Source organism: Vipera ursinii (assembly GCF_947247035.1).
Source record: "Vipera ursinii genome assembly, chromosome: Z".
Classification (NCBI taxonomy): domain Eukaryota; kingdom Metazoa; phylum Chordata; class Lepidosauria; order Squamata; family Viperidae; genus Vipera; species Vipera ursinii.
This window is the reverse complement of record NC_139517.1, coordinates 90,856,997-90,884,922: the sequence shown is the minus strand read 5'-3', so window position 1 is coordinate 90,884,922 and position 27,926 is coordinate 90,856,997. Positions and strand designations below refer to the sequence as shown.

Here is a 27,926-nt window from a genome sequence, read left to right as displayed (position 1 = left end):
TGCAAGCTTTTCTACTCTCCCTCAAAGGAAAAAAACTGTGGCAGAGAGGAGACAGATTTTGCAAGGTAAGGGACTCCGGCGCAGCAGGAAGGGAGGGGGAAAGCACTTGTAGGGAGTGGGGAAGGGAATAGGGTGAATACTGTACTGCAGAGCTTCTGCGGTCGCTTGTAAGGGCGAATGACTGCCGTGGTGCTGTAATAGTCATAATTTCGGGAAATACTCATAAGCATTAGGGGGCGCTGATCACGTAACTTTGAACGAGGGTTAAGTGAATGCTCGTAACTTGGGGATTACCTGTAGTGAAACTGCTTAAGTTATTAATAGGCTATTATTCTAATCACTGATTTCTTCCATATTTTAGGTTCTGTCATCATGGAGGAGGATTCAACATATAATAAAGGTACATATATGAAGAGGGTATAGTTTTATTTTTTTAACAGTAAAATTATGATTTGACTATTTTTTCTTTCACAGTCGAAAGTGCAGTTGGCTGTCATGTAGAAGATGCTGTAACCTTTTGGGCACAGGTAAGGTCAGAATTGTGGGGTATTATGAACAGCAATGTTGATTAAATTGAAATTAAAATAATTCATGCTTGAGGTAGTTATCTAAAAATTGAAATTCTTGATGCTTAAATTTGATAAAATCAAGCTTTTTAAAGATACCGGTAAATTCATAAATTTTTACACACAGAATGTTTTATGTTTGAATCACTAGTATTTGTCATTTGTGGTATAAAAACCTTGAATGTATATATTGATTTGGATTTCAATGTGTGTTGTTTAGAACATTAATAAATCTCAGGAAATTTTAAAGATTAGCTCTGGTCTGGCTGAAATCTGTCCTCAAGCCGTCCCAGTTTTTGGCAATCCTGATTTCAATAAGGTAGGTTATGCCCATATTTTCTTATTTTATATAAGCATAAGATAACAGCTTGCAGGGATCACTTAAATTTGTATATTTTAACATGTACTCCAAGGATTTTTATTTGAAGTAAATTGATGAGCTTTTAAATAATATATTCCTGTCTTCTACCTCGGCTTTTAGTACATGCACAGAAAATATTGACTAGTTTTGCATTTCATGCTAAATGATAATATTTGTTACTATTTTCTGTTGCTGTGGATTATTGTGTATAAAACTTTTCACACAGAATTCTTTGTATAAAATTGATTTTTTTAAAAAAAACTTTTCCCAAAGGAGCAAAGATAATTTTTACAATGTTACCTGTAACTTCTAGATTTCCTCCCAATATTTGAGAAGAATTATTTTTTTCTCCATAGTTATAAAGGAGAAACAAAATTTTTCATCCCAGATTTTTTTTCCTTGGAAATTCAGATCTCTAATACCTAGTGGTATTAGGATGAAATTTTGGCTGCAAAAATTATAAACCCAAATAACCTGTGTGCATATCCAACTAGTGAGAATATCAGAATAAGATACTAAGCATGAAAAAACTATGGGATATATCTTTGGCAAATTGCTGGTAATCTTGATTTCTTTTCTGTTTATATTTATTGGGATGTCATGATGACTTTCTAAACAGGATCTAAAAAAATACATGGAAAGTTATAAATTGACCTAAATCTGTTTTAATCCTCAGATATACGGAGGTTGCTTTTCTGAAGATAAATGCTGGTACAGATGTAAAGTACTCAAAATTATCAGTGATGAAAAAGTGAGGATGATATTTTGATTAATAGCTGCTTGGCTTGATTTTTAAATATGATTTTGGAAATACAAAAATGGATTGACAAGAAAAATGAAGTTTTGCAAAGTACAGCAGGTTTAATTTTGTATCCTAGTTAATACACTATTCAAATTTCTTTTGCATTGTTCTGCTGCTGTATTTTAAGAAGTAATGTTATATTTATGGGGAATTCAGTGGTTCTCCCCACTTCATTGTATAATTGGGAGAACTATTGACTTCTGATTTTAATGTCTAGGTCTAAACAGAGAAACTGTTTTTGTACAACTTGGACCAACTTTTTCATCCTATTTTGTTACATTTGCATACTTGCAAATAAGCCCACCAAAAATCTATGGGCTTGACTTTTTACTGACTAGTGTACACATTTGTATTGATGCCCTGAAAATTTTAAGTGCTGTGACAGACATGTCAAACTTGCGATGTCATGTGACATCGTGCAACGTATCGGGACTGTTGCCATTGCTGGCAGTGGGATGGACACGGCTTCTGCATGATGCGTCTAGCCCATGGACCGGCCTTTGCTATGGAGACAGTTATTGAGTCTTTCTATCAGAGCAAGGAGTAGGTGTAGGAGATTTTCAAATAAAAGGCAGGTGTTTAATGGTCAAACAATTCAATAGTGTTCACAGTTCTGATTGAGAGAAAGGCTCAGACATTAACTTTCAAAAAGAGAAAGTTTATGGAAGTGTCCCTAGAGCAGGGCTTTTCAACTGGTGGTACATGGCTGGTGGTATGCGGCGTTGCCTCCCTCCCCCGCTCTTTCCCAGCTCACTTGCAGAAAACATGCTGCTTGGCGGTGGCCTGCAAGAACCCTACTGAGGGGTGTGTGAAGAGCGCAGGCGCAGAGCGAGGCCCTGCTTTCCCCAGGGACTCGTTGTGCAGCAACCAGATTGACTTCTTCTCGTGTGGGATCTGTGTCGCCCTTCCCCCCCTCTTCTTACTTCACAATTAAGTGTGAGCCTGATGGGAATAGAGCCATCCACTCCCTTGGCAGGTACGTGTTTGAGACCACGTTGTGGCCCTGAGCGCCAACCTCACAACCGCACCTCTTTCTTTTCCCCCTTCTCTCTGTCTCTTGTGGTCTTACGCTCTTCCATCTTCTCCCCCCCCTGCGAGCTTGCAATACCCCTCACGGACCTCACGTTTCCTCACGGGGCTTGAGACTTTTGCCCCTCTCTTCTTCCCGAGGTGCCCGGCTTTATTGAGGGGAAAGCAAAGTGGCCAGACGGCGCGCGCCCTCCCAGAGGACTCATCCCATGGCAGCAGGTGGGAATTAAGGCCCACGTTTGTTTTGCTGATGCGCGCCAGGTGAAGCCATCAGAATGTGGGTGTGGAGGAAAAAATGTGCCCGCCTGACTCCACCCCCCCCCACTGTTTCTCAGCATTTAACCCTTCGTAATCTCCGCGATGGCCGGTGGGCCTGCTCGCCAGTTTCCCCTTCCGGGCCAGGAGAAGCACAGAGCGTTATCTGTATCGCGGGCTTAAAGTGTGAAACAGCTGGGCTCTTGGCTGACTGATCACCTTTCTCCCCCCCTCATCTTTTTGGGTTTCTTTTTTAACTTGCCGCTTTAGAGGCACTGTGAAGGCAAACTCCGGGAGGCGTGCACAGGGCAAGTGTCTTGGTCGTCTTCTTCCCCCTCGCTCCGCTTTTTTCCCCTGCCCCTTCCTCAACGGCCTTGAAAGCATGCTGAGGAGGAGCTGGGGCATCCGGCCCTTTTTCTCTCTGCCACCGCTGCCACCGCCCTTTTGAAATGCCAGCATCCGACGAGAAGGCCACAAGTGGCAGTTCAGTCCCTCGCCTTCCTCCCCCGCAACAGGGACGTAGGACTGGCAGCAATGTCCCCTGTGGCGTCGAGCCGCCATTCTGTGCTCCATGCCATGGACTGCGGGGATTCCCCTCCCCACAGCTGCTGCAGGGAGCTCCATGCCCTCAGCTGTGATGACGCCACGGGGATTGCCCTCCCCACAGCTCAATGTCGGGGTGTCCCTCACCACACAGTCTCCCAGCTCTAACGCAGAATGAGCAGCAAAGGTGGCACATGGGTGTGACACTGTGTGCCGGGAGGCCGCATCCGGGGCTGCTAGTCAGCTGGTGATTTCGTACGGCCGGCCCTGACCTCCGCCGATGGGCTCCAGTCCACAGATAGCTCCTGGTGGGTTGATGGCTTCCCGGAAGCTGGGAGGAAGGTGGCAGCCCGGCACTGGGTTCCCCTTTCCTTTGTGTGTCGGGCCCATTGGCTCGACACAACTGTTGCTGCCGTATTCCCTGCAAGCAAGTGAGCTGGGCAGGAGCCCAGGCGACACCGGCACTTGTGGCTTTTCTGCAGCGTAGACCTGAGGGCTGCTTCATTCCCGCTTGGCCTCTCGCAGGACCCGGACTGCCTTTATTGGCGGGAAACGCAGCACTTCTTTCTCCACAGCAATGAAGCGGAGGCTTTGCTCTGTCTGCTTTGCTCTGCTAGAGAAATCCCTGTATATGCAAGACAGGCAGAAGTGATTGCCCTTTTGTAAGCAGGAAATCTTGCGGGTCTCCTCGCGAGGAAGGAAACCCCAGATGCGGGGCAAGTCAGGGAAAGAATGTATGTGTGGTTGGGAGAAATCCCCGGATACAATTCCCATACAGGGATTTCTCTGGCAGAGGATGCCAGCAATTCAGGGTGGGGCTGCGGGCAAGGAGCATCTGGGATGGGGAAACCCCCTGCCCCGTTGCCTGCCTTCTCCTTTTTATCTGCAAGGGGAGGAGGAGGAAGTATTTTTAATGAGGCTTGTATGCCGCCCTATCTCCTGAAGGACTCAGGGCGGCTAACAACAATAAAATACAATAAATACAAATATTAAAAAAGAATTAAATTATGTCGAAGTCCCACTAAAACCAATAAAAACATTTAAAATCATAATTAAAACCCCATTATCATCAGTCCAGGTTGGCCTGTTGGAAAAGATATGTCTTAAGGTCATGATGAAAGGACCGAAGGTCTGGGGCCATCCGGAGCTCCCGGGGGAGCTGATTCCACCAAGCAGGTGCCCCAACAGAGGAAGCCCTCCCCCTGGGGGTTGCCAGCCGACATTGTCTGGCCGACGGCACCCTGAGGAGGCCCTCTCTGTGTGAGCGCACAGGGCGATGGGAAATCGCTCCTGGCAGCAGACGATCCTGCAAATATCCCGGGCCTAAGCCATGTAGGGCTTTATAGATAAGGACCAGGTAGATAGTGCAGAAGCAGTGGGTGAGATTGCAGTCCAACCCAGAGAAGGGGAATGAAGAGCAGGTTGGAGAATGTGTCTTTCTCCCCCCACCCCTGGAGGGAGAAGCCCTTCTTGCTTGCTTGCCACCCTGGCAGCGCCGTGCAAAGCTGCCAGCACCCAGCTACGGTGGGTCAAGCAGCAACCCCGGGCAAAGGAAGGGCGTGCATGCGGCCCCCTTCAAGCATGTGCTCTCCTCTGCCTCTGCATGCGCACAGGCAGGGCCGTGATGTCGCTGGTTCACTTCACCCTCGGCCACTCCGTGTGGTGAGAATCCTCTGTTGCCTGGGGTCTGGGCAGCATAGTACAGGACAATGGGAGGGAGGGAGGGAAGGAAGGAAGGGAGGGAAGGAAGGAAGGAAAGAAGGGACAAAGAGGAGGGAGGGAGGGACAATGGAAAGGAAGGGACAGAGGGAAGGAAGGAGAAAGGGAGGGACAATGGGAGGGAGGGAAGGAAGGAAAGGGAGGAGGGACAAAGGGAAGGAAAGAAGGAAGAAAGGAAGGAAAGGTAGGGACAATGGGAGAGGGATGGAAGGAAGGGATAAAGAGGGAAGGAGGGAAAGAAAGGGAGGAAGGAAAGAATAGTAGGGACAATGGGAGAGATGGAGGGAAAGAAGAGGAAAAGGGAAGGAAGGAAGAAAGGAAGGAAAGAAAGAAATGTAGGGACAATGGGAGAGGGAGGGAAGGAAGGCACCCACCCCAGTCCTACCCCCATCCACCAGAGACCCACGGATTCTCCCCCCCCCTTACAGGCACCCCACAACCTGAGTGATGAGCTGGTCACGCCCCCCCCAGCCATTGGGACACAGAATGTCATAAGTATGAATCAGTTGCCAAGCATCTGAATGACCCTGGGGATGCTGCAACAGTCATAAGTGAAAAATGGTCATAAGTCACTTTTTTCAGTGCCGTTGTAATTTAGAACTAAGTGAATTGTAAGTCGAGGACTACCTGTACTTTATCATTTTTTCCTTTTTGGGGGGGGTGTCAAGTTTTTGACACCTTGCTGGGTGACTGGTGGTACTCGGAGAGTTCCTTATCCTAAAAGTAGTACAATGGGTGAAAAGGTTGAAAAGCCCTGCCCTAGAGAACAGACTTTGATTACTTAGAGCAGACATGTCAAACACAAGGCCCGGGGGCCGGATCTGGCCCGCGAAGTGGTTTCATGTGGCCCACAAAGCCATCCTGGAAACAGTGAGGGAACGGCCCCCTCTGCTTTAGCCCTCCTTCTGCCAGAGACCCTCAGATCTGTCCCACTCCTGCCTGGGGCCCCATAGGCACCCTTGATGCGAACAATGTAGAGCTGGCCACGCCCACCCAGTAGGCCATACGCACTCTAGCCACGCCCACCCAGTAGGCCACACCCACCCTGGCCATACCCACCCGGCCCCCTGAGGGCAACCGCAATGCTGATGCGGCCCTCAATGAAATTGAGTTTGACACCCCTGACTTAGAGTATATTTTCTCTTGTCTTTGTTTATTTTGTTCTATTGGTTGTTTTTATCTGTAAACACATATTCAGTAATTAGATTTTATTTCCATTATCCTTTAGTTGCATGTTTACTTTTATTATAAATTAAAGTGATATTTCTTTATCCAGATTGTTTGCCCATTGAAAACTGATTCCTAATACATTGTGTTATTTATAATGCTAAGCTCCCTGATTTTTACATAATATCCCTATGAAGAAAATCAGAAAGGAAGAAGGCTTTCCTGCTTTGCTCAAAACGAAGGAGCAAAATAAAGGTGATCCTCAAATAAAATAAGTACATGGTATAAACAGAGTTTACTTTGTGCTCTTGGAGAACCCAGTATGTGGGAAATGGTTATAAGATGCCCAGCAAGAAGGGAATGGGATGGAGTATCAACTGGAAAGAACAGGCTTCACTACCTTACAACTTCAAAAGGCAGATTTTATTTTTATCGCTGTTATTTTGCTTTTACAGTGTCAAGTGTTATACATTGACTATGGGAACTCTGAGGTCCTCAGAAGATCAGAAATAGTTGAGATCACAGAAAACTTGCAGTTTCCTGGTGTGGCAAAAAAGTATAAATTGTGGGGATTACAGTTATCAGCTAATATAGATTTAAATCAATTTGATCGGGTAAGCCAGGTTTCATGTGATTATGTTTGTGCAAGTAAATTTCAAATGTAAACTCTATGGTACTTATGATAAGGGTGTGTAGAAAAATGCATATAAAAATTGCAAAGAAAAGTAGCAGCATTAATTCTTCTCTTGGTAGCATTCCTGTTATTTTCATTGTGAACTACGGTATTTATTCTTCCTCTCTATTTTACTGATTGTGAAAAAACTAGTTTGACACAAACATGCCTTTTGTAACATCTTACTGACTTCATGAAGAGATACCTGAACAAGGAAATGAGCTTTTGTTTTCTTCCTGAACCTTTCCCATTTTAATTTCATTTATACAGAGGCAAAATGGTGAAAAGCAGTCTGGGTCATTCATATTTCCCCAAGGGTTGTATAAAAGTGGGTTTCACTTATAGATAGTTTTTAATTTCTGGCCAGGACACCATAAATGGAACATTGCCCTTGATTGCCAGTCAGTATCCTCAAAGATCCTCAGATTATAAGAAACTGAGAATAAATGCTCAGATGAAAGGGATAGGGGGGGAAAAGGCACAATCAGTAACAAAACAGGTATGTTTTGATCTGATCAGGTCATTACTCCATTTTATGCACCTTTTTACCTATAGAGGAATTACCAATTAAGATGAACAGGCAAGGGAGATATCTTGAATATTTATATTAATCACCCAGCTAAAGGCATTCAATTTCTGTTTTATGTATAATGACAAGAACCGTCAAAATATTTTGCAGAAAACAAGTGGATATACTTTCTAGGTTTTGATTAAATGCATATAATGCTAAATTAGATTGAGTGGCTCTGATAGATATCAAGGTGATGCAAGTACTGGAAGCAATTTGTGAATTTGTTTAATTTGTTTTTTACGAGAGAGAGAGAGAGAGAGAGAGAGAGAGAGAGAGAGAGAGAGAGAATATACAGCAGTGCACTTCATGATTTCTGAGATTCTTTAATTGTTATACCATATTTCAACTTCTGTAATACTTTCTAAATTTTATTTTGCAGGGGAGGATATTTCTTAATAGTTTGATATTTGAAAAAGAGGTGAAGATAACACATAAAGCCATGCATCGGGACGGCACCATTGTTGCCCAGGCAGAATGTGGTTTACTGGATGTTGGGGAAGAAATGGCTAAGAAAGGCTTTGTTGAACTTCGCAAATCTCCCATAAAAAATAAATTCTTTGAGACAAAAGTGGATTTCTTTTTGCATAGGAATTCCAAAACATCAACTCCAAGATGGGGAATGAACTCTGTAGCAAGCAGTAGAATGCCAGGAAGTCATGGTGATATGTTTCTGAGTGAAAAAAATGAAAATTCTATAAATCATTTTTCTTCGATTCAGTAAGTTATAGTGGGAAAGGGTTTTCTGTGATATAATTTGAAGGGCAAGGGTACATAATGATTTCTTAGAATAACTATGCAACCTGAACCCATGGGTACAATATACTGCATCCAGTTTTTAATTTTTAACTTGATATAATGGAAAATTATTATTCATATATTAATTACATTAACATAAATGGGTAATTTATCTGAATTTTAAATTTGATCCTCATTTTATTAAAGGTTGCTGTCTTGGTCCCTCCTGCATTTTGGAGCATATTCTCCAGCAGAATGCTGAAAGACCAAGGGTGGTCCAGTTTTGGTTAATTTAGCCTGAATTTTTCTTCAGAAGGAAATGAGAAAAGCTAAACAACTTTTAAGTAATAATTTTTATTATTGTTTTGCTGATATAAAATATAAATAAAAATAAAGACAATAGGAAAGAGGTAAGGGCAAAAGGAAAGGGGAATATAAGGAGGAAGGGGGTCAAATCTGTGCCTTCCAACTTTTTTGGTGCAGTAAGTTAGATGATAAAATTAGTCTCAGCTTTTTACCTATATAAAGATAGTGCTAGCCATTTCTATAACAACTACCTATTTAACCATCAAAACCCAAAATTAAAACTTCATTTTTATGTCTTTTGAGCAGAAACTCCCGAAAGTGGTTTCCAAATGAAAACAAAAATAGTTACATTATTTTCCTTAATTAAAATAATTGCAATAAAGTTCCATTTTTTTCTCCAGATCTGTGTCCAATAGTCATAAAAGAAACTTTTTTGGTTTCTATTTTCTTGTTTTTTATATATATATTTTCTCATTTTGCATTTGAGTATTTTAAAAAGCAATGTGAAGACTGGGTTAATCAATAGTTCAATGGCATACATAAATCTTTAGTATAAACCTCATGTTACAACATCAGATATTTCCTCTCTTTTCCCCTTTATATCTACTATCTCATGTTAAGCTATATTATCAACTGAATAAAAATATCTGTGTTACAATTATCAATAGTGTTTAGCTTATACATATTTTAATTGCCTTTTCATTCTATCCTTATATACAGGCAATGTCCTGTTACTGCTCCCCCCCCAAGCTTTTCCATCAATATTCAAATTACCGTAACATTTGTTATTTATGATTTCCAAGTTTTTTATATTTAGGTGACCAAAGTTTCCCTTATCTCAACTTCTTCCAGTATTCTAAATACACAACTTATCTATTTGATTATAGGTTGACCCTTCTTTGTGGCAGCACCTTCGATATTGGAACACTGTTATTGTGTCACCCCTGGTCGTTCTTTTTATTAAACTAGAATTATCCAATTCTTGCAACCATTCTTTGTATGTTTTAGCCTCCAGTCCCCTAATAATCTTTGTTGTTCTTCTCTGTACTTTTCTAGTTTCAGTATCTTTTTTTATACTGTGGTGACCAAAAATAGATGCAATATTGTAAGAGTGTTCTTATCAAGGCATTATAAAGTGATATTAACACTTCACAAGATCTTGATTTTATCCCTCTGTTAATTGGCTTTTTTGGATCGCATTGGCTTTTGGGGCATGTGCAGCACACTGCTGACTCATATTTAAGTGATTATCTACCAGGACTCCATAGTTACTATTGGGCCAAGTATCACCTATTTTATATATATATTTGTTTTTTCTTTCCTAAATGTAGAATCTTAGTTGTCTCACCATTGAATTTCATTTTGTTATATAGGGCCCAGAGTTCAAGTCAATCAAGATCTTCCTGTATCTTGAGCCTATCTTAAGTGTTGGCTAGTTCTGCAAATTTGATAAGTTTCCCTTCTATTCCCTCGTTTATAGCATCAATACCTTGATAAGATATTAAACAGTACTGGGCCTAAGACAGAGCCTTAGGATACCCCACTGCATAGTTCCCTCTATGTAAATAAAGTTCCATTAAGGACTAAATGTTGAGTGCGATTGGTCAGCCGGCCATGAATCCATCTGGTGGTGATGCTGTGTAACCCATATTTTTCTATCTTAACAAATAGTAGGTTGTTGTCTACTTTATCAAATCCGTAAAGGTAAAGGTTCCCCCGCACATGCGTGCTAGTTGTTTCCAACTCTAGGGGCCAGTGCTCATCTCTGTTTCAAAGCCGAAGAGCCAGCGTTTGTCTGAGGACGTCTCCGTGGTCATGTGGCCGGCATGACTAGACGCCAAAGGCGCACGGAACGCTGTTACCTGCCCACCGTAGTGGTCTCTATTTTTCTACTTGCATTTTTACGTGCTTTTGAACTGCTAGGTTGGCAGAAGCTGGGATGAGTAACAGGTGCTTACTCTGTTACACGGCACTCGGGATTCAACCCACCAAACTGCCGACCTTGACAAGCTCAGCGTCCTAACCCACTGAGCCACTGCATCCACTTCAAATCCACAGAATTTTGGTAGTCTAAAAAGATCTTATTGTCAAAGAATGCAATAAGATTTGTTTGACATGATCTGTTTTTGGCTTCTGGTTATGACTTTGTTTGCCTCTAGGTGTTTATAGATTCGCTGCTTGATTATCTTTTTTATTATCTTGATTATCTTCCCAGCTGTCAGACTGATAGGTCTGTAGTTTCCTGGATCCAATTTTTTTTTCCTTTTTTGAAAATGGGAACTGCATCAGCCCTTTTCCAGTCATCTGATAGTTCCTTAGTGTTACAGGATCTTTAAAGTATGTAGTTTAGTGGTTCTGAGATCACATTTGATAATTCTTTTAGAACCTTGGGTTGTAATCAATTTGATCCTGGTGATTTGAACTTCTTTACAATGAATAGGTGTTATCATTTTCTTACTTATTTAGACTTGCATAGTCTGTATGAAAGCAAGTATTTTTTTAATAGGTTGAACTGTTTTTTTTCTTTTGTGTAAATATAGATGCAAAAAAATGAGTTAAGCAATTCTGCTTTCTCCCTGCTATTTGTCCCCTTCTTGCTGTTTTCTCCCATTAATGGACAATTGTTACCTTGACTTTTTTCTTGTTTTTTACATGTTGAAAGAAGCTTTTTTTGATGTTAATTTTTGACTTTTGTCGCAAGCCTTAGTTTATTTTGAGCTTTAGCTTTCCTGACTTCATCTTTGCAAGTTTTGGGTATTTGCTGATATTCTGCCCTAGTTAAATGCTCCCTTTCCACATTTTTTACTTTTCTTTTGTGTCTTTCAGTTTATCAGAGTTCTTCGTGAGCCATGCTAGTTTATTTTGAGATCTCTTTATTTTTTTTCTTAATTGGAATTGTGTTAGACTGGAGTTTTATAATCTTACTTTTCAAAGTTTCTTAAGCTTCTTGGATTGTTTACCCTGTAAGGATTTTTATCCATGGAATCCTTCTCAAGCTCTTTCTAAGTTTGTTGAAATTAGCTCTTTTGAAGTCCAAGACTCTAGTATGACTTTGTTCTATTGCATATTTGTATAATGTTGAATTCCAGGATTGTATGGTTATTCCCCCCCCCCAAGGTTGCTGTAACTTTGCCTTCTATCATTTCATCTTTTGTTACTGAGAATTAAGTCCAATATGGCTGACCCCCTAATTCTCTTCTCTACCTTTTGGAAGACAAAGTTGCCTGCTAGGTTTGTCAGATATCTCATGAAAAATGGCCTCCATGTTTATGTGTCTCCCACTGCCACCATCGGCTTCCATACCATATGGTCCGACCCAGCCAATCAAGTCACACTCTGGCTGTGGTGCTCTGGCACCTCATGGCTCCTCCTAGTGGAGGCAGACAGTGCTGGAAGGGACCCCGCTCACACCGTACTGCCAGCGGGGCATTTTCAAAAACAAATGAGGATAAGAAGGGAAACAATGGGAAAAGAATGCAACTCTGGAAAATCACTGAATAAGAATAAAACCAATGTCTTGTGATTTGGAAGTATTATTAATAGTACTATACATTAATTATGTATTGGTCAGATATAAAGGTAGACTTACAGTATGAGGTTTAATCAGATGTATTTATTAAATTGGGTTTAACTTAAAGGTAAATTAAAAGTAATCTGTTCACTGACAAGTTTCAACTTTAATTTGTTTCAAGTCAATATCCATATTAAACTCCAAGTGTAAATTTTTCCACCTTGTTTGACAACTTCTTAAAAATGAATCTTTAACAAGCAACCAAATTTTGTTTTATTGGGCCAATTTCATTCTACATAGAAAGCTGATATTTCCACTCATTAAACTAAATAGGTATGTCAATGGTAAATGTTTGAAAAGATTAATAAAATGCCTTCTTGTAATTTAAAGCCACACAGTGCATGGTAACATTAATAGTATTAACTTACCTTGAACAAAATTCTAGTTTTTTAGATACACTATAAATTGAAGGATTTTTTTTTTCCAACTACAAAGGTAAACCTTGTAGGGTAGGCAAGGCGGGTTGTATGACATGTTCCGGCAACTTTTTTTCTTTTTTCTTTTTTACAAAAAAAGCACTGTAGCGGTATGCTCCATTCATGGGTTTCCTCCCACCAAGTTTCCGTAATGGTAACAATATGATATCTACCCTCATGTACTTTGATTTCTATCTCATAGGTGCTTTTTCAAAAGGCAACTGGACTATTTTTCCTTGAGAAAGAAGAAGACAATTCACTTCAGAAGCTTCTGGAGTGAGAAGTGAATGTCTTCTTTTTCTTCATATAAAAACAGTCCAGTTTCCTTTTAAAAAGCATCTTTGAGAAAACTGTGATCTAGATGATTAAGAATATCCATAGACACTTGGATTTCTAGTTCACCCTGTTTATTCTTCATACTTGTGCATTGGTATACAAGTATTTTTGACTGATTTCTTTTTTTCTTTTTGTAAATATTTTATTAGAATTTTTTAACATAACATAAATCATTATAAAACAGAATGTTGTCTTGGTAACATTTATAAGACAGTCCTTAACAATTTCTATAATCTATATTCCATATTTTAATTATTTGATTTCCCCTTTCCCCAATGTATCTTTCTTTGCAAAACATTACATTAAGACAGTTTTATTTGCTTAACAACAGTTCAATATATAGTTTAAATAATCCTGTATATCATTTTAGTTGCCTTATCATAAATCCTGTCACCATATTTATTTCAGCTTATTTCTCCCCTTTTTAACACTTAACTATATTTACCTTGGTGGATTTCATTTTGTTTTTTCCATACCCTCTAATATTTTTATATTTCCCAATCAATAAGTAAAAAAAAGAAACAAAAAGAAAGAAAGAAGAGCAGCTTATTTCTCCCTCCAAATTCCAAATGTTCTTACAAATAACAATCAGTTCAATATTCAACTATATTTACATTAGTGGATTTAAGTACTAAATTACAAACAATAACATATGAAAATATGTATTTCTCCTAATTTAATATATATTTATTCCCTTAATTTCTCATTCTTTTTAACCATAGCTAAGAATGTATTTAGTCTATTTAAAACTTTGAACATTCCATTCAGTAGTTCTAATCATCTAAACCTTTAAATCTCATTCAAAACACATTTTTTAATATTTTTCTTATCATCACATTTAAGTAGCTAAAACGTTTGCTTTTGTTTAAATCAATTCAACTCAGAAGAATAGAAAAAAAACAAAACAACAAAACACAATTATATTGATTTGGAGGAAGAAAAAGAAGAAAAAATTTCCCTCTAAGAGTAGTATATTTCAAAATTTTCCCATTTCTTAGCCATATTCAAACAAATGTTTCTTTTTGAAGTATTCTTTCTGATATATTCCATCTTTTTCCTGATGTTTCATCATCATCACTTGTTTACCTACAGGGAATTTTTTCTCATTTTCCTTATCTTCAAAGTTGTTTAGACGTATTAAAATATTTCCCAATAGAATTAAATCATATTTTTTTATTTTATATGATTCCATCTTCACGTCTCTATTCTCAAAATTATATTTAATCATCTCTACTGTATTTTCCTGAGGAATTTCTTGGAGTGAAATTAAGTTGAATATGAGTTGATTCATACTCTGAAAGTTATTTTGGATTTCTATGTAGTTTAAAGTCATTGTCCTTTGAAATTGTTGTCGCTCATCACATATTTCCTTTTGTAAAGTATTCATTGCTTCAGCTGTGTTAACTTTGTTTAAACAGGTGCATTAAAGTTCAAAGGGAAAAAAAAAGAAGAAAAATCCTCATCCATCAGCAGGTGTCAGCATTTGCTCATTTTTCATGTCTTTCTAGTTGTTTTCTTTCTCTAAAGGGTAAATGTTGCCGCCCGACTGAAAGGGAGGGAGCGAAGTCCCCCTCCCCCTTTCCTTCTTCGGAGATCTCATATTTTGGGGATTTTTTTCTTCAGGAAAGTTGGTAGGATAGAGAAAATCAGTATTCTTACCCAGATTCAAGCATGCTGTTTATTATTTCGCTTAGTTTACAGGGAGTGCAGAATTATTAGGCAAATGAGTATTTTGACCACATCATCCTCTTTATGCATGTTGTCTTACTCCAAGCTGTATAGGCTCGAAAGCCTACTACCAATTAAGCATATTAGGTGATGTGCATCTCTGTAATGAGAAGGGGTGTGGTCTAATGACATCAACACCCTGTATCAGGTGTGCATAATTATTAGGCAACTTCCTTTCCTTTGGCAAAATGGGTCAAAAGAAGGACTTGACAGGCTCAGAAAAGTCAAAAATAGTGAGATATCTTGCAGAGGGATGCAGCACTCTTAAAATTGCAAAGCTTCTGAAGCGTGATCATCGAACAATCAAGCGTTTCATTCAAAATAGTCAACAGGGTCGCAAGAAGCGTGTGGAGAAACCAAGGTGCAAAATAACTGCCCATGAACTGAGAAAAGTCAAGCGTGCAGCTGCCAAGATGCCACTTGCCACCAGTTTGGCCATATTTCAGAGCTGCAACATCACTGGAGTGCCCAAAAGCACAAGGTGTGCAATACTCAGAGACATGGCCAAGGTAAGAAAGGCTGAAAGACGACCACCACTGAACAAGACACACAAGCTGAAACGTCAAGACTGGGCCAAGAAATATCTCAAGACTGATTTTTCTAAGGTTTTATGGACTGATGAAATGAGAGTGAGTCTTGATGGGCCAGATGGATGGGCCCGTGGCTGGATTGGTAAAGGGCAGAGAGCTCCAGTCCGACTCAGACGCCAGCAAGGTGGAGGTGGAGTACTGGTTTGGGCTGGTATCATCAAAGATGAGCTTGTGGGGCCTTTTCGGGTTGAGGATGGAGTCAAGCTCAACTCCCAGTCCTACTGCCAGTTTCTGGAAGACACCTTCTTCAAGCAGTGGTACAGGAAGAAGTCTGCATCCTTCAAGAAAAACATGATTTTCATGCAGGACAATGCTCCATCACACGCGTCCAAGTACTCCACAGCGTGGCTGGCAAGAAAGGGTATAAAAGAAGGAAATCTAATGACATGGCCTCCTTGTTCACCTGATCTGAACCCCATTGAGAACCTGTGGTCCATCATCAAATGTGAGATTTACAAGGAGGGAAAACAGTACACCTCTCTGAACAGTGTCTGGGAGGCTGTGGTTGCTGCTGCACGCAATGTTGATGGTGAACAGATCAAAACACTGACAGAATCCATGGATGGCAGGCTTTTGAGTGTCCTTGCAAAGAAAGGTGGCTATATTGGTTACTGATTTGTTTTTGTTATGTTTTTGAATGTCAGAAATGTATATTTGTGAATGTTGAGATGTTATATTGGTTTCACTGGTAAAAATAAATAATTGAAATGGGTATATATTTGTTTTTTGTTAAGTTGCCTAATAATTATGCACAGTAATAGTCACCTGCACACACAGATATCCCCCTAAAATAGCTATAACTAAAAACAAACTAAAAACTACTTCCAAAAATATTCAGCTTTGATATTAATGAGTTTTTTGGGTTCATTGAGAACATGGTTGTTGTTCAATAATAAAATTAATCCTCAAAAATACAACTTGCCTAATAATTCTGCACTCCCTGTAATTGCTTATGACTTCTGTTGCTTCAGCTATGACTGGATATGGTGTTAGCCAGCCTTTTCTTCCGTTGGTTTCTGGGAGGCTTCTCCTGGACTGTTCGGAGAGACTGCCACCTCTCCTAAGTCCCTGGGATTTCGTTCCTTCATTCCACCCCTTCATGGTGGATTTTGGCCCCTTAGGGTCCCCAACAAAAAGAAATTTCAGCCGGAGGATCCGACGTTTCGAATTCTCCAACTGCTCTGCTGAGAAACAGGAAGCGGAAGTCGTATTTTTGACTGATTTCTATATAACCTGTTTTGTGTCTAAATTCCCCTACATACTTACCACCTGTTTGATTAGTGTACACGGTATGGCACATACTATGAAAGGCTTCATTTTTCTTAATACTAATGTTAATATTCTTATCCTCATAAACATCTATGTTAACAATGCTGACAATCCTATTAGTTTTAGATTGCTGGGAGCAGAAATGTTCTTCACTGATTTACTCTCTGTCCCCATTATTCAGTTTAAATGATTATTCTTCAGAAAACCCTTTCACACTAAGATGTTCATCATTAACATACAACACAATTTCAAATTCCTTTTGAACCACTTCAAATCCACGTATTTTCCTGCCTAAATTTTAAAATTATAAATAAGAAAACCAGGCAACACATTTTTCTGACTCAAAATCTTCTTTCGACTTGAGGTTAGACTTATCTTGAACAAAAGTTATTATTTCATCGTAGGAGCAGAAAAGCTTAGGGGAAAAGCTAAATAAAATATGTTCAGAAAAGGTTAATATTCTTGTGGCTTTTCAAAGCCTAGGTTTCACCTTCTAAGATAGGTTCAGTGAAGCAGGCATTTCTAATATATTATTTTACAACCTAACTCTTTTGCTTAAGTTGGCTGAAGTTTGTGCCCCTTACACCATAGAAAGCCTTGGAATTGTGCTCAGAAATCCATTCTTTGACCATAAGTGGCCGTTGGGGTACCAGTGAAGTTTTACCACAGTAGTCTTGAAATGTAGTCTCCAAGTATATAAAAAAATGAGAAAGTCATGTGAAATTGTAAACCACAGCTTATAAAGCCCAATGGCTTTATGTTTTAAAATCACATAAAATAAACAACATAATAGCTCAGCATGGAAAAAGGTGACTACTTTAAAATGTTGCAGATGCTATATTAATTCTCCTGCTAAAGTGTCTCTCAGCCCAAATAGCTGTATTATTTTAGAATTGCAAGCACATGTTTGGGTTTGCTAGTATTTGTGCCACATAGTCACAATAAATATATATTCAAAGGGATGTCTTAAGCATTGCACTGCTGCAACACAAGCTCAATGCCTTTTGTATGTATGTGTGATTTCATGAAAAATGTGCAAAAGGGCCAGAGCTTATAGCACTATGAGGCTTACGTGAGGTTTTGTAGGCCCTGATTCTGACTCCATGTAAAGCAGCTAACATTTTCTATGGGTTTGAACAAATAATTGCAGAACAAGCAAAAAGGGAGAAAGCTATGTGTTTGTCTTGATTACAGTCAGAGTATCTAGATGGCCTTGAAAAAGCTAAGTAAAATCAGGTACCCGTAGTTTTGGATGATCAACTAAGGTTTTTACTTGAAAGGTGAAAAAAATCTCAAAACAACTTATGTTCATATTATTGTCAATAAAACAAGGATGTGCCACAGATTTCTAGGTATTGAAGTTGAAGCTTAATTATCCAAGTGTTAATGTGTGATGTGAATTTTTTGAACTCATTGGGAGTAATGCCTATAATAAGCTTTTGTGCTAGCTTAGCAGTAGAGTGGAATATACTGGAAAAAGATATTCTTACTTTCTTAGGAAGCAGAGCCATAAAAGTTGTTTTTGTTTTACTCAGGTTTGTTACAACAAAGATAAATTAATTAGCTAGTAAAGATGTACTTGATGGACTTTGGACACAATTCCTTAAAACACCGCTTTAAAATTCCTTTGATAAGTGTGTTCCAAGAATAATAGAATGGTAATTTGTGATTTTAGAAGGATGTCAGATCCTAGCCTGGAAAAGATCAGAGAGGATCAGAAGTTGATTGAGGAGATTGAGAAATTAAAAGAAGAAAAGGTGACTTTCCAAAAAGAAAACCAAATTCTTTCCCATCAATGTGAAATACAGGAATCAACAATACATAAACTGACGTGTGATCTGGAGGTAGGATAAATAGAATGTTGCTACATCCATAATTATGTAATTGTCAGTCTTACAATAATGAAATGATGTAGAAAACATTTTTCCTTTCTCCTTAGTGGAAAATGAAGGTGGATGCTTGATGATCAGTGTTTCTCAGCCTTGGTCACTTTTAAGAAATAGGGACTTCAAGAATTCTTATCCAACGCTCTTAAAGTGTCCCAGGTTAAGAAACACTGACCTTGATGTTCTTTCTTTAATGTGTTAACTTCTGTCAGTGGATTCTGTGGGCCTGACCAAATGTAATTAGTAACGAAGGTGCCTGAGACAATAGAGATCCAGCTAATATAAGCAATTCTTTAGAGTAGCATTTGTTAACCTGGTACCCTTTAGCTCAAGGATAGCTAGTCCACAATCACTTTTACTAACCAAGCGCTTCTGGTCAGGATTGGTAAAAATCACCATTTAAGGCAGAAACCCACTAAAGTATAAGTTGTAAAACAAGCTTATCATGGTCTTAAAATCAAACTCTGAAACTCATCTTCCATGTTGGGGAAATGTTGCCTTGCCTGCTTGTCCAGATGTGTAACATGGCTTCTTTCAATTTGTTTTATCATGCTTACCTTTGCCTTCCTTAGTAATAATAAATGTGGCCCTTGACTGCTGAAAAGCTGCTTACTCTCTGTTTATCTTGGCTCATCGTCACCACCATTTCCAGTTAAAATATTTATGCCAACACTGTTTTCCTTTGTGATTCTAATTGCCTAAAGCAAAAATCTGTGTATGTGTATGAAAGATCTACTTAGTCCTGTGCAGTTCTTCAGTGAAAGATTGATAGCCTGAAAGAAGTAGGGCTAATGCTTTCATTGGTAATCAATGCAGAGAGAGAAGAAAACTTACAAGGAAAGCCTTGATTGTATGGAAAATAGGCTGTTCACTTATGTAGGAACTACAGTGAGAAAATTGGCTACCAGCTTCGAAAAATTGAAAGAAATGAGGTATGCATGTTTCCAGACTATATCTGTAAATGATAATTTATAGCTGATGTAAGTGATGATAATCCTGGAATTTTCCCCCAATATTGGTTTATTCTTATGGTAACCTATGATTTATTTAAACATATTTTATGAATTAGACATAGCAAACTAAGCTGGTGATTATTGAGAGAAATAATTTGAGATATTGCAGTCAACAAAAACTTACTTCTAGTTTCTTGCAAAAAATACTCATTGCAGACAATAAGTTTGCTTTAACAACCGCAGCTTTTGCTTTACGACAGCTGCATTCTCTTAATAACTGCAAAAAAGGTAATAAAACTTGCTTGGTCAAATGGGTGCCTCAAGTTAACGACCATCATAACATATGACAGAAATTTCAGGCTCTGTTATAGTCATAAGTTGAGGACAATATGTATTGGGCCCAGTTAATTGAGTAGAATGGCAGCTTACTGTACTTTTCAGTAATGGTTAGAGACCTTAGTAGGAATGTGTAAAATTTGACAATTCAAGTACACATTATCTCAAAGAACAGTGAACATTTAAACCTTGATTTTTTTAAAGATAAATTCACTGAATGGGAAGTTGTTTAAAGTGTCTTGGACATAGTAGTTCCATAAAAGTCTTTTCTGATCTCTTTGCAGAAAAACATGGTTTTTCACACAATGTCAAATAGCATGATTTACTTAACATAAATAAAAATATAACTATATATAATATATAAGCCAGTGGGTTTGATTATATAAAGGTGGATGATAGTACCAATGTCAACAAATGTAAAAAGGTCTCTGTTTTGGCTGCCATCTTGATTTCTTTGATTTTCTCCTTCCCTCAATACCCCTTGTTGGCATAGTGAAAAATTTGAGCAGATGTGAAGAAAAAGGTGTGTCAGGAGGCAGAGAAAGTAGCTGGAAAGAAAGCAAGACAAAAGGAAGAGTTGGAATAAAAGATGCAAGTGGGGAGGTAAAAGAAGCAGAATAGAAGTTAGCAGCTTGGCAGTCAGTGAAGAAATAGGAAGGAGGGTAGGAGGTTGGGGTGAGGGAAATGAAGGGGAATATGGCAGCAGGCAACCTGATGGGAAGGTGCAGGAAGGAGGAAAGGGAACAAGAGGGTTCAAAACCTGAACATGGTCTGGGCTATAGTTTATGCTTTCCTGATAAATGGTATTGCTTTATCTTTGAATACAGTTACTTAAGCATATTATTTTATTATGTCCCTGATGATGGTATTCCTACATGGGAAGATTTAATCTGTTGTTCCTCTTGTGTATTCTTCTACTGTATGTCAGATAGAATCAGTTATACTTGGGATATTAAGGGACATATTTTATTGAGTAAAAATAGCTGTAAGAGATACATAGCAATGGACCTTAATTATATAATGGATCTTAATTATGTAGTATTATAAATGTTCATTTTTAAATATTATTTTTAAATATTATTCAGGCAAAATCATGCAAGTGCTCATTTTGGAGAAGATCTTTTAGAAGCTGCAAATATAGTTACCAAAGAAAAAATTCTGGCCCTTCAGTCCATGGAAAAGCTGGAAAAGATATGGGCAGATTATAACATCTCCCAGCAAGAAATACGTCTTTGTAAACATGTGGTAGGTGATATATCATTTTATGGCAAATCATAAGCTTCAATGATCTCTCTTAAATTTTGTTCATGTAGCTGCTTATGCTTGTTAGCAAAAGAATTGTCAAGGATTTAAAATGTGACCATGTTTTGCTAATATATGATGTATCCATATTAATTGATTTGATTTTTATCCTACTTTATTACTTTATAAGTAACTCAAGACAGGGAACATTCATAATATTCCTGTTTTTACACAACAATCCTGTGAGGTAAGTTGGCTGAGAGAGTGTGATTGGCTCAAAGTTACACAGCTGGCTTTCAAGCCTAAGGCAGGACTATAATTCATAAGTCCCCTGGTTTCTAGGCCTTAAACATTAGACCATGTTAGAGCTATCACAGGTTATAGATTTTGTGAAGAGGAGAAAGAAACTTACAAGTAATCACTAGGAAATTCTTGCAGCTTTTCTCTTCCCTCTACTGATCAGCAATGGAATAGTTGAATGAAGTCATAATTTGAGAATTTGTTAGACTGCAATAATGTGTGTTTGTGTGAGTGAGCGAGAAAATGAGAACTTAAAAAATTTACAGCTTGCTAGTCAAATGAAAAAATTCCTGTTGCTAGTCCTACTCATTATTAGAATAATCTTCCTAGATGTAGCTACTAGGAAGTTAAATTCAATTTCTAATAATTACATCCAGGAAGATTATTATATTGGGTAGGACCAGTGACAGGAAATTTTGAGTGAAAATTGAATGTAAGGCTTCCGTATCTTTTTTATCATTCATATTATTGATCTTGTTAATTTTATATGATTGTTATGGTCGGCAGTTTGGCGGGTCGAATTCCAAGTGCCGCGTAACAGAGTGAGCGCCTGTTACTCGGCCCAGCTTCTGTGAACCTAGCAGTTTGAAAGCTCGTAAAAATGCAAGTAGAAAAATAGAGACCACTACGGTGGGAAGGTAACAGTGTTCCGTGCGCCTTTGGCATCTATTTATGCCGGCCACATGAGACGTCCTCAGACAAACGCTGTCTCTTCGGCTTTGAAACGGAGATGAGCACCGGCCCCTAGAGTCGGAAACGACTAGCATGCATGTGCGGGGGAACCTTTACCTTTATGCTTATTGCATGTCTGTTACTTACAGATTATTCTATTGATAAATTGTAAATGTTTGCAAGAGAGAGGAAATTCATTTTCCCTGTGTGAGAATGGGTATTCTCTTTATCTCTGTATCCCCTTCCCCCCAAAGGACTCAGCATCTGGATTAAAAAGCTATGTAAATTCATGTAGAAACAGCCATAAGATTTTGGTCTTAAAAGGTCCTATAGAGTAGCTTGGGAAGAGTCCAGTAATTGATGGTGAAATATTTGACTTTAACAAATACAGCTTTTAAAAATAAAATAAAATAAAATAACATTTTAAAATAAATAAAAGGTATGTAAACAAATTAATGTATATATTTTCTTCATTGGTTATCATATGTCAGGAAATAAAGAAAAAGGACTGCTGTGAACAACAGTAAAAGTTTGAAAATTCCCAGAGGGATGTTCTTTCTGTTGTTGCTCGCTTGTCTAACTGCAAGCATTGAGAATTTGGCTGCTTTTGTTTTCATCTGCAGATTTATTTGTACTGGCTTGAATTATAAATATGTACATGATAAAACATTGTAACTGCAGCAGTATCTGAAAACCAACATCTTGGATCAATGTCACTGCTGCATTAGGTTGTAGAAAAACCTGAAGGTAAATCAGGATGCACTGTAGAGAGCAGTTGACACTTCTTGTGATTAAGTTCATTGTCCTATAGTATTGTCCTATATAGGAGGTCCTTGACTTAGAACCATTTGTGATTTAGTGATTGTTCAAAGTTACAATAGCACTGAATATAGTGAAGAGTCCTCACTGTCAAAGCAAAAACATTCTCACACAAACTCACACTTACATCTGTCACAGCATCCATTAAATTACAGGATCAAAATTTGGGTTCTTGGTAAATGGCATGTGTTTATGATGGGGTTGCATTGTTTCTGGATCATGTGATTGCCATTTTTGATCTTTTCAGATGGGTTCTAATAACCAAAGTCAATGGGAGAAGCAAGGTTTGGTTAACAACTGCATGATTCACTTAACAATGCAGTGGTTTATTTAACAACCATGGCAGGAAAGGTCATGAACTTGGGCACAAGTCCTTTGCGTAGCAAGAGAAATGATGTTTCCATTTGTGGTTGTAAGTTGATGAGTACCTGTATCTCTACTGAGGAAGACCTCAATTGTGTGTTCTCTTCTACACAGGATGAAGTACAAAGCTTGATTCTCCAGAGGAATGACTTGCAACATAAATTGCCCCAGGCTTTAGAAGAATTCATTGTGGAAGTGAATGAACTGCCGCTTTCTGAGCGCTTAGAAACATTGAAGGTTGGGTCCAGAGTGGCATGTGTAGTTACTTTATTTTATGTTTATAAGATGCTCTCCAGATCAGATTACATTTGGTATTATAAGTGATATCATAAACAGTAATTTAAGAAAGTCACAGGATCAGTCTTACAGTTCTTTTTGCAGACATTAATAGTTAAATTAACTTCTGAGATAGCCTTAGAACTCCCTGATGCTGTTGTTTCTAATCTGGAATACTGACAAAATTTCCATTATGTTCTACTTTTTAACAGTCTGTGCAGTCTGAGCAGGTCATGCTATTCAAAACAGTATTTAGAAATGGCACAGTAATAAGCGTATGTATGTACATAGCAAACATGCTGTTCCCATTTGGGATATGCTGTGTAATGCAAAGAAAACAAATGAGTAATAATAGATAAAGGAAATTGAAGCTAAGAAAAAAGAGAAAGAAAAGGATCTCTAAATAAATGTACTGTTAAACTTCTCACTGTTCTTTTTTTATATCAGTTCTTTTTTTAAAAAAAGAGATAAAACTAGCACAAACTAATATTTAGAAAAAAAGAAAGGAAAAGACAGGAAAGAATATAAAAAGTAGCTTCTTATTTTCTTTACAGCATTTGTAAGTATATTTATCTTACACTATGGTTACCACATGATTTATATTTTTTCTATAATTATTGTAATAAAAAATATGTTTTTTCTGTTTCACATAGAAAGTCTATGCATGGTTTCTAGTCAACACTAAAACATAGATAATGTTTTTCTCTGATCAAAGCTGCTAATTTGGCCATCTCATCAAGTTTCTATCATCGTCACCATCCATTCTTCCCTTATGAGTAATGTTTGTTTTTGAGCATATAATAGTCTCACTGTTGTTATATGAAAACAAAATTCAATTATTTTTTCTGTCTTATCAAGTGAGCCCCAAATGAAAACCTCTGGTTTCAGTTGTATATTAATCTTTAAAACCTTCTGAATTTGTATATGTAATTGAATCACAAACATTGCTTTTTGCACATCCACGAAACATTATGAAATGTCCCCTTGTTTACATTCCTGACATAAATTTGAAGTGCTTTAAACATTCTAGACCAGACATGTCAAACACAAGGCTTGTGGGCTACAAACGGCCCGCCATATGATTGAATCCGACCTGCACAATTCTCCTGGAAATTACGAATGTCTGGCCCCCACCACCTTGGCGCTGGCCCAGCTGATCACTTGCTCAGTAGGAGGCAAGTGCACGTGGGCTTGTGGAGCCCAGCAACATTTGCAGCTCATTAGCCCCTCAACAGTTCATTAGCCAGGGACATCCAATCAGCTTCACTTGGCCCCTGCAGCGCATTTTCGCACCTCAGGACCCAGCATTTAGGCTACTCCACACTTAGCAGGGGAAACAGGAGCACCGCCGCCCCTCCACCTTCCTTTAGCCCGGGAAAGTTGTCGAGCCCAGAGGTGAATTTTCTACCATTGCAGCCCGCCAGGCATATGGTAAAGCACGTTCAGTCCATCCCGCCTTTCCCCACCTGCATGTTCCCAGCCCGACACACGCCATGAGCCATCCCTGCCACTGCTGCCAAACCTGAGGGTTCGTGGGCCTTCCCCCACCACCGCATGTTCCCAGCCCAACTCACACGCTGCCGTCCTTTTCCGCAGGCGATCCCTGCCACTGCCGCCAAACTGGAGGGTTCATGGAGGGAATTGGGCATGTTCCCAGCCCAATTCACATGCTGCTGTCCTCCTTTTCTGCGGGCTATCGCTGCCACTGCCGCCAAACCAGAGGTTCAAGCCATCTGAGAAGGACACGATTTGGAGGGGGATTTTGTCCACAGGAACTGGCCTTCCAGCATTTGGGGAGCCATTCCCACGACCTGCCACGCCCACGCGTCCAAAAAAAATATCGCAGATCCAGGAGGGGGAGGAGGAGGGAGTGAGGCAGGGTCCGGGGCTGAAAGCTCTCCCCTTCCCATGGCAGGAAAACCCGCTCAAGCAACCCCGCATTTGGGAAGGGCGAAGGAAAACCCTGGCCATTGCAGAGAAACGGGGGTTGCAAAGCCCGTGCACCGCAGCCTGCAGGGTCCTGGATGGGGTGGATGGGGATAGATGTTCCCAGCGCAGAGGGCGCCCCGCAGGGTCCGCCTGCCCCTTGTCCACCACTCACCCCACTTGTCTGATCAGAAATGGAGATAGCTTAACTAGAGAGGCTGAGTAGTCCTTGTGGCTGCTAGACCAGCTTCTGAGTGATGGTGGATTGCTGATTTTTTCCTCCATCCATACAGGATCTCTCTTGTATAAAACATATAATTTCAATTGTATCAAGGAGGGCTGCAGTCACTTGCTTTCTCTCCACAGATGCTGTGATGTTGCTAAACCTGCTCCAAACATCTGGACTTGCAGCATCCTACTGAGCCAACAGAGTGGATACCTAGCGTGCTCACAACTACTTGCCTCACAGTACTTGGGACTTTCTGTCCAGTCTCATCCATATATACATCTGCAGGGAAGAAGACGTGTGCTGATATTTAAACCTCCCAAAATGGCCAAACAGAAAGTGGACTTTAAAAAAAGATGCTTTCAAAAGAGGTGAGAGCCAGAGTACCTGTTTGTTGACATTGAAGATAAGGCTGTGTGCCTTGTTTGTGGAGCTACTGTGGCTGTATTTAAAGAATATAAATTGAGACGGCACTATGAGACGAAGCATCAGGACAAGTGCAAAAACTTGAACGTGGAGCAGAAAGCACAGAAGGTGGATGACTTGAAAAAGAACCTGATGTCACGGCAGCATATGTTCACAAAAGCAAAATCACAAAGTGAAGCTACTGCGAAAGCTAGTTTTATAGTGGCAGAAGAGACAGCCAAATCAGCCCGGCCATTTACAGAGGGGGAGTTTTTGAAGCGCTGTATGATTAAAGTGTGTGAAGTCTTGTGTCCAGACGAAAAGCAAGCTTTTTTGAACGTAAGCCTAAGCAGAAATACTGTTGTTGATCGGATATGTGAGCTTGCCACTGATTTACAAGGACAATTGGTTGAAAAGGGAAAAAGAATTTATTGGTTATTCGCTTGCTGTGGATGAGAGCACTGACGTCTCTGACACAGCACAGCTGACAATCTTCATCCGTGGAGTGGACTCAGGTTTATGCATTACAGAGGAGCTTCTGGATATAAGATCACTGCATGGCACTACCACAGGGAAGGACATATTTGAAGTAGTATCCAAAAGTATACATGATATGAAACTGCCCTGGGACAAACTTATAGGAATCACAACAGATGGAGCACATTCAGTGTGCAGGGAAAAGAGTGGATTAGTAGGAAGGTTGCGAGACAAAATCAAGAGTGAGAATTGCACAGTTGAGCTGACAGCATATCACTGTATTATACATCAAGAAACACTATGTAGCAAAGCCCTGAAAATGGACCATGTAATGCACACTGTAACACAGACAGCTAACTTTATAAGAGCCAAAGGTTTAAATCACCGTCAATTTAAGTCTTTTCTTGAAAAAATAAATTCTGAACTTGGTGATCTCCCTTATCACACAGAGGTGCGATGGCTAAGTCGAGGGAAAGCACTCAATAGAGTTTTTGAATTGCGCATGGAAATTTGTTAGTTTATTGAAAGTAAAGGAAAAGACTGCACGGAATTGCAAGATGAAAAGTGGCTGTGTGAATTAGCATTTCTATGTGACATTACTATTTATCTCAGTGCACTAAACCTACAGCTTCAGGGACAGGACTGTGTGATCACAGACGTACGATGCTGTAAAAGCTTTTCAAGTAAAGCTGCCACTGTGGGAGACACATGCAGCAAGGAAACTTGAGTCACTTTCCCAGTTGCCAAACAATAAAAAACCAAGTCTCCACCACTGCCTTCTCAAATGCTGAGTTTGCTGATAAACTGAGCAAACTTCAGATGAAGTTTACACGTCACGTCGCTTTGTTGATTTTGAAAAACAGAAATTCAGTTTTGGACCACTCAGCAATCCATTTTCAGTCAAAGTGGACAGCGCTTCTGTAAATATCCAGATGGAGCTGATAGAACTCCAGTGTAATAGCACGCTGAAGGGAAAGTACAATTCTGTAGGACCCGCACAGTTCACCAGGTTCATCCCTGAAACAATGCTCCAACTCCGCCTTTAATTTAATTTAATTTAATGGAATTAAAATAAAATAAATAAATAAATAAATGCTCTCCATGTTTGGGAGTACATACCTCTGTGAGCAACTTTTCTCTGTCATGAGGGTGAACAAAAGCACACACAGAGGTCTGCTCACGGATGCACACCTCCACACTATCTTGAGAGTATCCACTGCTCAAAACCTATCCCCAAACATGGATGAACTTGTAGGCAAGAAAAGATGCAAAACATCCAGTTTGGACAAAATGGCGTGAGAACTAAAAAGCTTGTGTTTTTCTTTGTTTTAAATGTGTTTTTTCAGATTTATTTGAAATAAATAGTTTATTTGTTCATATTTGAAATTCTCCTTTTTGCCCCACTCTT

The 27,926-nt window shown here is 39.3% G+C and overlaps 1 protein-coding gene across 1 annotated transcript in view; it reads left to right on the top strand.

Moving 5' to 3' along the window:
- Positions 1-372: 372 nt before the first annotated feature.
- Positions 373-27,926, top strand: part of STK31 (serine/threonine kinase 31) — a gene marked incomplete at its 5' end in the record, with an annotated part of 81,158 nt that continues 53,604 nt past the window's right edge. Inside the window, 10 exons of the mRNA XM_083376692.1 lie at positions 373-400; positions 475-527; positions 787-885; positions 1,604-1,678; positions 6,898-7,056; positions 8,066-8,403; positions 18,313-18,481; positions 19,340-19,455; positions 20,898-21,057; positions 23,323-23,445. Of these exons, the coding sequence (XP_083232818.1) occupies positions 373-400; positions 475-527; positions 787-885; positions 1,604-1,678; positions 6,898-7,056; positions 8,066-8,403; positions 18,313-18,481; positions 19,340-19,455; positions 20,898-21,057; positions 23,323-23,445 (1,320 nt within the window). The remainder of the gene's footprint in view (positions 401-474; positions 528-786; positions 886-1,603; positions 1,679-6,897; positions 7,057-8,065; positions 8,404-18,312; positions 18,482-19,339; positions 19,456-20,897; positions 21,058-23,322; positions 23,446-27,926) is intronic.